Source organism: Gavialis gangeticus, unplaced genomic scaffold, assembly GCF_001723915.1.
Source record: "Gavialis gangeticus isolate Ggan-Ray unplaced genomic scaffold, GavGan_comp1, whole genome shotgun sequence".
NCBI lineage: Eukaryota > Metazoa > Chordata > Crocodylia > Gavialidae > Gavialis > Gavialis gangeticus.
Window position 1 is genome coordinate 13450960 of NW_017728964.1, and position 11312 is coordinate 13462271.

Below are 11312 nucleotides of genomic sequence, written 5' to 3' on the forward strand. Positions count from 1 at the left end.
ATGCCCCCTGCCCCCACACTGCTGACGGCCCCGCCCCCTGCCCCCCACCCTGCTGAGGGCCCAGCCCCATGCCCCCTCCTCCTTCCCCGCACTGCTGAGGACCCTGCCCACTGCCCCTCCACACTGCAGGAGGGGACACTGGCCTGGGAGACCCCATGCCCCCCCCAACCCCAGCCCCTGCTGCTGGGGGGCTGGGGCAGCCCTGAGTGCTGTAACGGGGTCCCCCTGCTTCTCTCCCCCCTCCCCCTCCTTGCAGAGGCGCTGGTCCTGAATGACCCCGAATTCCAGCATGAGGACCTGAACTTCCTGTCGCGCAGCCAGCGCTATGAGGTGGCCATCCGGAAGAGCGCCCTCATGGTGATGAAGCTGCGTGAGTACGGCATCGCCGACCCTGATGAGATCTACTGGTTTAAAAGGTACCTGGAACTGCGTCTGCTTGTCCTCAGTGTAGGCTGGGGCATGGGGGTGCTGAGCTGGTACTCAGCCAGGGCTTGGGAATGCTTTCCAGCAGGAAAACACCTTATAGAGGTTGACCTATAGCCTGACTGGGGTTCAGAACCCCCCTTTCCAGCAGAAAAAAAGGCCCCTATTGGGAAGCATGGGGTTGGCCTGCAGCACAGCCGGGGCAGAGACACGCTTGTCATCGGGAAAAACCCATAACAAGGCATGTGGTTGACCTGAAATTCAGCTGGGACTGTCTGGGCTACAGGTCAAGTAGAAGACAGGGTAGTTTTGCATCTAATAGACTAACCAAAGTAGATATATAAAGCCTGAGTTTTCATGAGCTTCAGTTCCCTTCATCAGATGCAGGTCAAGTGTCAAAGCAAGCTGAGCACCTGCACCAGAGTCTGCTGAAATCTTGTCTTCAGTGAACTTTGGTTCACTTCCTCATCTTGGGTAAAACCTGTTGTATGTCTTTGTGCTGATTATAGAGCTGTCAACAGGAACTATCCTCTTCAGAGCCAAGCCTTGTATAAAGGCTGAAAACAACGTGGCTTATAGGCACTGCAGTTCACCGTGAAGAAGTAAAGGTCCCACGCTTAAACAGGTTGATGACTAATGGGGTAATGCAGGGACTTTTAACACGTCAGAGATATCGCAGGACCAGGCCCACCAAGGGAACTGAGCTTCCTTTAGTATTGGGGGCCAATAGTGATGTGTTACTTGGGACAAATACTAATGAAAACAGGGACAGGAGTGGAGGGGGTAATGCAAGGACTTGGGCCTTAATGTAATTCTGTGAAGTTGCCTACTTCAGATTGCACTTAGGCCTGTTGGAGTTCCCCTGTCCTTGTAACTGAGAGAAGGACTATGACTAGTGTCTCCCTTGCCCTGAAGAATAGCTTCGGGATTGTCTGTTCTTGTATTTCTCCCTAGTTAAATCTGTCTAATGGTGAGTAACCAGCACTTTTCACAATCAAGTTGGACAGCTTCCAGCTCATCATAAGTGCAGTTCCTGATGGAACTAAGCACCTTTGACCCATTTTCTCAATAAAGTTCCTTTACACAAAATGTTTGAGGCAGATTTCCATTAACTTCTTAACATAATGACTCCACAGCTCTAGAAATCCACTGGCTTCAGAGGGGGCTGGACCAGAGATTTGGGTCAAATTCATTAACTACGGGCATGCGTAGATGAAACGGGGGCCCTAAATTGAGGCGTAGGGCTGATTAAACTCCCGTGTCGTGCACACACCCCGCTGACTTATCTGCCTCTCCAGCAGGGAAGGGAGAGTGAGCCGCTGGCAGGCAGAGTGGTCCCTGGGGTGCAGGGGGGGGCTGGTGCTTCCCTCTGTGGCAGCTGCAGCCCCACCCCCAGGTGGCACCTGCCCGCAGGCACCTGGCTCAGGCGGTCCGGGGGGGGCACCGCTGCCACAGAGAGAAGCACCAGGCCCCTGTGCAGCTCAGGCAGGCAGGCAGGCTTGGAAGGGGGGGCGCGTGGAGAAAAAAAAAAGATCAGAGGCTCACCACTTTTCTTGGGTCCAGTCTGTGCCTGCAGGGCTTCCTGCAGAGCCCCTGAGCTGCATGGAGTCTGGTGCCTCACTCCGCGGCTGTAGGGGCAGCAAACTAAAACTCCTCAAAGGAGTTTTAGTTTGCTGTGCCCCAAGTCATTTAAGGCGCATTATGCCGCCAAATTTCCTGCAGCGGCTGGAATTAATGCACAATATGCTGCCAAGGCGTGCAAACAGCGACACTATTAAAGTGGTGCAAATGCATTTAGCCTGCTTTAAAGTGTAGTGCACACACGCCTCTTGTTTCATCTACACACGGCCTACACAGGAGTAGTAGTTCCCAGGAGAAATTGGTGGACTCTAAATCTTTGTAAACATCAGTAGACGTTCTGAGGAGAAATGCTTCAATTTAGATGCCACTTGGAAAATGACGTGGATTGTGTATCTGGCTTACAATTACACTGATCACAAACACAACCCTTGGAAAACTAGCAGGCATTGTGTAGCCAATACCATTCACTTGCTTGTCCTAAAATGATTTTTTTTTTTATAGTAGTAGTCCCGTTTCAGCCATCCTAATGGGAAAAAATGGCAACTAGTAGCTCTTGTGACTTAGGTAACAAGTCTGCAGAATGTAAATACAGTAAATTTTGTTAATGGATATTGGATAAATTCACTAAAATATGTAATATAAGCCCAGTTTTTTGCTTCTGGCTTAGATTCTAATACATATTGTCTACTTGCATTTTGGTTAAGTATGTAACTTGTGTAACATCTTTTAGACACTTTTTACTGCCTGTTGCACTTGTACTTGGTACTCTATTTTTGTAACTCATTAGCAGCTGTCAACTCCAAAACTGTGGCCATAGTGCTAGCACAGCTATACAGCACTGACACAGTAGCTGCTAAGGAAGTGTGAACAGCTGTTTGATTAATTAGTCTGTTCCTTTGTGAATGGCTAGTTAGTAATGAGGTACAACCACTTAGTATACCCTGTCTCTAGTCAGGTTCAGGAAAATGCATAGCCTTTATTCTGTAATAAAACTGTGCACTTACCTGGAATACTTTATACACTGGTAACAGTTATTGACCTTTTTTTTTTATGAAAAACCTAAGGATTGTTTTCAATAACATGTTAAACATAGGACACAGTTACTCTTTTATGTGCAAACTTGGATATATAAGTCAATCTGAGGTCTGGTAGACCATTAACTTAAATCAGGGGTAGGCAACCTTTTCCAGTTGTGGCCTGGAATAACCCACTCGGGGTGCTAGAATGCTTGTTCTGCTCATCGCTGTGTCAGTATTGGGAAAGTACCTGTAGTGAAGGCCACCCTTCTGTGGGCCAGATCCCAGCTCAGGGGCCATAGGTTGTTGCACCCTGGTTTAGTTGAACATTTCCACATCTGAGTGATGTTCCAATATTTTATATATGGAACATCATTCAGATGTGAAAATTTACATAATATTTGTACATGTGTTTCTGTCTTTTTTTTCTTCTTCGTAAGATACCCTTTTTTGTACAATTTGCAGAAATATATAAAATGTCAGCTCTTTAAAGGAAGTTTTTTTGTCTGTTTGTTTTGTTTAGAAACCCTCCAACAGGCCTGTTTTTGTGGTATGTAGGTTAGTGGATTTTTGAATAAGCACTCTTAAGTCAGTATAAAGCCTTTAAATATAAGGGGGCTGGGATTGGGTGCTAACAGCAAAATTAAGGATTTGTAATGTTAATGTAATGGCGAGAGCCATAACTTGGTCACATTTTGCAGATAAATTTTCTGCATTAACTGCATGCACATTAAGAGAGTTCATTGCTATATTTGCCTAATGTATGAATGAGATTACTGTAGAATTTGTAGCTCTATTTGTATTTCTGTTTTTTACTCAAATATTGCATGAATGTACAATAATTACATAAGGGTTTTAGCTTCGAGTTAGTAGAAAGAATCAAGGGACCTGTTTTACGGCTGACAAATAAGACGTGATGATGAAATTTGTGTCAAGTTTATTTTTCTGTATCTGAGATAATAAATAACTATCATTCAGGCAAAACAGAGCAAAGTCCAGGAAATCATCTGGGAAGACTGAATTTTTTGACCTTTCATTTGTCACATACCTAAAGACTCAAGACAGTTCCTGTTAGACAGGGAAAACGGGAGTCTAGGCCAGAGGTTAATTCACAGGACTGGGAGTAGGGACTCTAGTACTAATCGCTTACATAATGTTGAGTAAAACATTCCATGTAATATGAAAATAATCCTTGATGACAGTGTTGTGAGGGTTCGTTTAATGATTACCTAGAGATCCTCCACATTTAACAGTGTGTATAAAAATAAACTATTTTTCATTTTAAAAAATATGATTTTTTTTTATAGTTTTTTATTTAATCATGTTTTTTATTGTTTAAAGGTGCTTTTAAAAATAAACCTATATAAAGGTCATTTTAATTTAACACCCGTTAAAGCTCAAAGATATCATTGTGGAATAGGGATTATAAATTCAAATTATAAACTAATTGAGACCATATATTCATGTAACCTTTTAAGAAAAGTTTTATAAATGGGTCATAACGGGCCATAAACTATATTAGGGGCCTGATTTTATGGGGTTCCTGGCGGCTTCTCTCTAGATCAGTAAAGATTAAAGAAAACCACTGTGTGCAATGGGCCTCTGTGCTCAGTCCAGAAGATCCCATGAAGCATCTCTGTGATGCTTAGTTTCAGTTCTCAGACTGGGTTTGTGTCTCCAGAGATAGCATCCTTGTTGACAGCAATATATGGAGATGAGAGGGAACAAACCTGATTACCTACCCATCAGCCCTATCGTGTCTCTGCAAGTTTTTGTACACACAGTTAAGCCCTTACCTTTCTGTAAAAGTGCAAAGTTTCTATAAGTTATGAATAAGATATCAAACAACAAGAATGCACTTTTTGTAGACCACAATAATTAAATCAAGGGTTCCTGATCAGTGATTTAAATCATGATTTAAAACATAATTTAAATTGATCTGATATAAATTAAACCCACTCTGATATCTAAGCACAAAGTCCTGTTTTTATTGTGTTTGCCATGTGGAAAGATTAGTAAGGGAGATGAAAGCATTTTATTTACAACGCCAGATTTTTCAGACACTTGGCACTGTAAAGTCATCCAACTGCTGAGCTAAACTGTCAGTGCTTGGTCACTTAATGGCATGCTTTCTTGAAACGTGAGGAAGTTTTTTGCAGCAGCTCACATATCCTATGATAACTGCAGAAAGCTTTTTCATGCAAATGAAAAATGGCAAACTCTCTGAATTTGGTATGTGAGCCAAATTTGGCTTGTTGAGAAGCACCTGCTTGTGTATATTGAGGGTATGTCTACACAGCAGGCCTTACCACAACCACAGCTCATGCAGACATACCCCAGTTAACTATAGCTAGCTTTTTGCAGCCCTTGATGAACTTTGTGCTGCATTATCTGAGCTAGCTAACTGAAAATTGGCTTGGCTATATCCATGTTAACTGTGGTCACAGTAATAAGCACTGTGTAGACATAACTTAGGAGGCCGAAGAATTGTTGGGATAACAATTGATGCAAAATATGGCTTCAAACCTTGTATTCAGTGGGCCTTTAAAGCCTTGGAGCCTAACAAAGTCCTTTGGGAAATCAGGGGAGGGAGTGTATATGTTTCTAGACATGCATAGTCCCTTCTCTTGTGCCAGTTTATATGAAAGGAAACTAAGCATTTTACTTTGAAACACCTTTGGAAAAATCACCTGTACCTGGACATCTTGACTTTAGACGCTGAAGAAAAAGACAGGCATGTCAAAATTGAGGACCTCTTCACTTTTTTGGGTTGCACCCTTGATTTTTGTTTTGGCAACTTCTGCCTTAACTTTAATAATTTGTTGTTGATTTGTTGCAACTGTCCTAATCCGTCCTTGAAAAGAAGTCTCCAGGCAGCAGCAGCATCTGCAGTAACAGGGAGTGATAAATCGATTTTTTGCCATCAGCTGTTCAGTCATACAGAACTCTGTGTGTATTTTGTTCACTTCACCAAGGTATGAATTTGAAATTTTAATGCGGACATTCACAACATTAATGTTTAATCAACAGACCGTTTCCTTTTTCTCACTTTAAAAGCAAGATGAAATGCAAACAGTCTGTTAAAAGGGATCACAGAATGCAAAGCTTTTACTCTGTAGGTTTAAGTTTCTAAAAAAACAACTGGCAAATTTTTCAGTGTTGTCACAAAGCTGCATTAATAGGATTTAATGTAGGAGTCTAGGCAGATTACTGCTCACTACCTCTAATTTTACCTTACTCTGTTCTAATTTTACCACCTTAATACTGAATTACAATAACCTGCTAGGTTGTTGGGGTTTTTTTGCATGTAACAGGCCTAAAGCCTTCCAAGTGATGTCACAGGAAGGGTTAGCTTTGTAGAATCTAATAACTCATCTAGAAAGACTTAACGGTCCTCTCATCATCTTCTGTTCTCGTCTTCTAAGAAACCTTGTCGGCCCTGTGGTAAGCCACAAACAATGCCAGAGAAAGTTGTGTTTCTTTGCCGTTGCTTCTCTGGATATGTACAGCAGGTACATGAGTAGTACTGAGCTGGATTTGTTTGGTGCACCATATGAATTAGATGGAAGTGTCTAAATTCTGCAGGCACTTCTAATTATATACCTTAAAGGCTACTTCCCCTCTCACTTAAGAATCTGTGAGTGTTTCTAAGACTGTGAAGGAAAGTGTAAGAAGCCCTTTCTATATCTAGAGAGAAACTTAACTTGAATGTTTTGTGTGGCTACTCAGAGCATGTAAATGCAAGATCTCTGGCTGCCCCTCTGTTATTGGCATGTTGTGAACTCTGAAACCACAAAATATATCATAAAGTGCTGTAGAACCTGCTTTCGGTCCACAAATTCTCTAGATATTCTGTATAACATAGTGCAGCCTCTGCTGTACTTGGTGCTGAGACTGTTAATATTTGTCTCCTTCCTGTACCATTATTCATCTTCCAGTAATTATGTTACATAATGCCATTGAAGTACATGGTGCTGTACAACATTAACCAAAAGACTGTTGCCCTTGACAGCTAAATCTGAAAGAAAATCCTGTTTGATACAGTGGGATGCATTCTTTGTTGCTGGAATTCATCACAGAACAGAAATACCAGGAGAGCTTTTGGAATTGACGTGTCTGGCAGACCAAACTGCAGACCTTTCGTTCTTGATGATGTGCAGGAATTGGAAGCAAATGTAAGAGGAACAGCAGTTAGAGAAATTGGTGTGGAGTGGAGGAAGAGACTAGAGGCAGGGGTAGACATTTGCAGTGCTAATGAGTATAGCATATGTGTGCACTTGCTATCTTGTTTCTGCCTGTATATGTGTGCACTTGCTATCTTGTTTCTGCCTGTACCTTCCATGCCTGAAGCTACTGGCAATGCATAGGTTTCTGCTCTGTGGCCTCAATCACAAGTGCCCCAGTGTCTTTTAATATATTCAGCAGAAATGTGATATATGGACTTTTTTCCATTTGGTCTTGTTAGCAGACAGGTAAATTGTTTGACACGTTTCAGAATCGGCATCATATTGACATCCATGCAGGCAGCTCAGGTGTGTTGTTTTCTGCTTTCTGCAGGCCGAGGAAGTCATTACATCATTCACAAAGTTCCGAGAGCTGCACAAGTTGGAAAAGTTGGGGTGTTTTCATTCTAAGTAAATCTAAAATCCCATAATGTGAGAGTTCACAGTCTCTGTTATGGTTGTGAACATGAAAATACAGGACCTTGCTTGTACTGTATTTTATTCCCAGATATGGAGGTTAGTAATTTCTGGTAATATACCAGCACCATGCATTTTCCTGTGTGGGTGGTTAGTAATTGCTAAGTAATCTGAAAAGATCTGTGTTACCAAAGACTGAGTTGGAAAAGAACTTGCTTTTTCTTCTTCCCTCCCTTCCCTTTAGGGGTTCCAGCAGTGAGGAAATGTTTTGTGCAACCCGTGTTGTTTAGTCCAGAAACTGGACACTATCAGTTTCTCATTAATTTCATAGTGGAAAGTGTTGGAGGTGGCATTCACATCCAGCAGGAAGAAAAAATCCCATCATCAAAGTGGTCTCCATGGTACTTGTTTTAGTAACATACTCCTTTTGGAACTAGGAAATCGTGGACTTGGGTTTCTCAACTGAATTTAAGCTTCTATGGAATGAGCCCTCATATACTTCAGTGCTGTATTAGAAGTTAAGATGTCACAAACACTCCCATTAGCTACCTATGAGGACTCAGCTATCAAGCAGAAGGTAAAAGATCCTCTGACACTCTTCACAACAGTGTTTCTGAATAAACTTCCTGTCCAGGCTTTGTCTGTGCTAGGAAGTATCATCCTCTTATTCCTCAGCTTTCCACTGACGAGATCAGAAGCTATTTGGCATCTATAGCAGCCAGCACCAAACTGCAATTCTGATCTATCTTATTTGTCAGCTACACCTTTGATGCACCTGAGGCAACTTTCAGGCCACCCTGTGCAAGTTTATAACCTTCAAAAAACAATTTTGGGGCTAGGGTCCCACATCTTTATTCTTTTTAAGATCAAGATTTTAACTCTAATCCATTTAATCCATCTAATCGTAGATGGATCCCTAGGCCTTGGGAAGGGCTGAATTTAAATCAGTCTTTCTACTTCACCTTCTTGAGCACAGTGATATTGTAAAGGCTAGTTGGTGCCTAGGTAACAAAACCCAGCACTATCTATTTTGTGACAGGCATCACAGAGAAAATGTACAACAACAGCCAGTCTACACATATGGAGGTCTACCAGGAAGATACCCAGGTAGAGAAAAAGGTGCAGCAGCTCTTTATTCTAACCTGATTCCCTGCCAGAGACTCCTGTCTGCTGTTCAGTCAAGAGAAAGCAAACCAGCCCTTTAAGTCAGGCTGCATTAAAGGCATAAGAAGACTGTATTTGATGGCATCAGTGGGCACGTCCAGTTGAGCCCATCTGTGCAATATGTGGTGCCGCAAACATGTCTGTGGTGCCACATACTGCACAGTCTGGTATTCTTCATGCTGCAAGGCCTCGCTGCAAGGGCGTGCTAGATATCCAGGGGTCAAAAAAAAACCCTGGGAAAGAAAAATGGAGCAGTGCACACTTGGGTAGCATGCGCTACTGAAAAGCAGAGCCAGGCCACCCAGAGTCACTGCAGCTGCTGGTCAGGCTCCATGCAGCTGGATCGCCGAGGCTGCAGCCCCAGGGGGTCGCCTGGACCCCAGGTAAAGTTGCTGGGGCCAGCCCAGTGCTACCGTCTCTGAGGTAATTGGTCACGTGCCAAAGCACACATAGCACAGGCATTCCTTGGGGACAAATAGCTGTGGCACAAGGTGCACCGCTGCTACTTGTCCCCAGGAAATAAAACGTCTGAACATTTCTGGACATGCCCAGTGGGTTCAAACCAGGATATCCAGTTGCTTTGGATGGAGGAGAGGGGTAACTCCTTTATTGTTCTGGACATCTGTTTTAATTGCTTCCTTCTCAGTGTTTGCAAGAGATGCGAGCAAGGTACAATGGAGGTCACAGGTATATCAAGGATATTATTAACTTTGATACTTGGCAACTAGACCAGGACAATATCCAAAGTGTAGTTTGATCCTGGCTACACTAGACTTATAACACTGATACAAGAGGTTTGTTTTCTTTTTAAAATATTCTTCACATCCATGATGTCTCCCACATCTCAGCATAAGTCTCTGAAGGTCTTGCTTCTGTCTCAAAGCATTTTCAAACTGAGTGAAAAGGAATCTCTCATTAGTTGTGGACAGGACCTTTAAGATACAATGACCAGTTTCATGAGAATTGTTGCTGAATTTATAAAACCTGCTGTTTCTTTGTGGTCAATGGTCACCCCATGCCCAATACTTTGAAAAGTGCTTTAGGATGCTTTTTATATGAACAATGATCTCTTAACCCCAAGTGCCCATCGTTCCCTTCCCACCCTTACCAAGTATTCACTTGTCTTCGTATTTGAAGCTTCTCCTTTCGGACAAAGTAAATGGTGGAGGTTAAATACAATGGGTGGAATTCGTCTTCTGTAGAAGCAATTATGGAACACATAAGTGAAAGTGTATTTATGTCATGGATGCAAAGCTTGCATGAAACTTGTTATGGTATTTTTGAGAGGTTTCAGAATGAGAGTTAATTACTTTTTTTTTGGTTTCTTTAACAGAAATGTGCCTGAGTTTGTTAGCATTCGCCCATGAGAGTGTCATTTAAAACGGGGTAGATTTTTGCTTCTGTCGGTGATGAAAGTTCACCGTGCAGGGTTCATCTGTGGCTCTCATAATTATGCTTGTCTGCTTTGACAGACTGACTTTCTCCTTAGTTCTCACCTGGGACAACAGATCAGTGCTAGTTGGTAAATGTGCCAATCCTAGATGCAAATGCATTTTAACTGTTATATCAGTTAATCCATGAAGAACAGAAATATTGTACAAAACTGGTAGCAATTTATGGGGGACAGAGGAGTTTGAAAAACAGAAGGCCTGTGACAGGAAGATGAGGGAAAACAGGAGGGAAGAAAGGGTATGTATCTCATCATGGACACTGCCTGTTTTCCAGTCAAAAATGCTGTCTCCAGAAAATCAGCCTCTAAGTTGATATCCATTTCTGCTGTCCAGAAAATGTTTATTTCTTGAGCAGATGATCAGCGAATCTTTTTCTCTTCATCTTTCTCTTCTGTCCAGTCCCTCCCTCATCCCTTTCATTTTATTTCAACTTTTAGCGCTGCTTAGATTTTCTTGGCTCTAGCAGGGTAGACCTTGTGTAGACGAAACAAGAGGCATGTGTGCACAACACTTTAAAGCGGGTTAAATGCTTTTGCACCACTTTAATGGTGTTGGTATTTCGATGTGTCAGCAGTGTATTGCACAGTAATTCCAGCCACTGTAGCAAATTCAGTGGCATAATGCACCTTAAATGACTTGTGGCACAGCAAACTAAAATTCCTCTGAGGAGTTTTAGTTTGCTGCCCTACAGCCACGGAGCGAAGCACCGGGCTCTGTGCAGCTCAGGGGCTCTGCAGGAAGCCTGTGCAAGCAGCCTGGCAGCTGCCGGGAAGGCAGCTTCGCCCAAGAAAAGCAGCAAGCCTGATCTCTTTTTTTTCCCCTGGACCCTGCCTGAGCTACACGGAGGCTTGGTGCTTCCCTCCATGGCTGCAGTGTCCCCCGGGACTGCCTGAGCTGGATGCCTGCAGGCAGGTGCTGCGGGGGGGGCACTGCTGCTGCTGCAGAAGGAAGCACCAGCTCCTCCCCACCCCACCCCACCCCACCCCACCCCTGCAGCCCAGGGACCACTCCCACCACCGGAGAGGCAGGTAAATTCA

The 11312-nt window shown here is 43.2% G+C and overlaps 1 protein-coding gene across 2 annotated transcripts in view; it reads left to right on the forward strand.

Moving 5' to 3' along the window:
* ACOX1 (acyl-CoA oxidase 1) overlaps window positions 1-11312 on the forward strand; it is a 51799-nt gene that overhangs the window by 796 nt on the left and 39691 nt on the right. For both annotated transcript variants that reach the window (XM_019503172.1, XM_019503165.1), the window contains exon 2: window positions 257-416. In XM_019503172.1, coding sequence (XP_019358717.1) covers window positions 257-416 — 160 coding nt within the window. The remainder of the gene's footprint in view (window positions 1-256; window positions 417-11312) is intronic.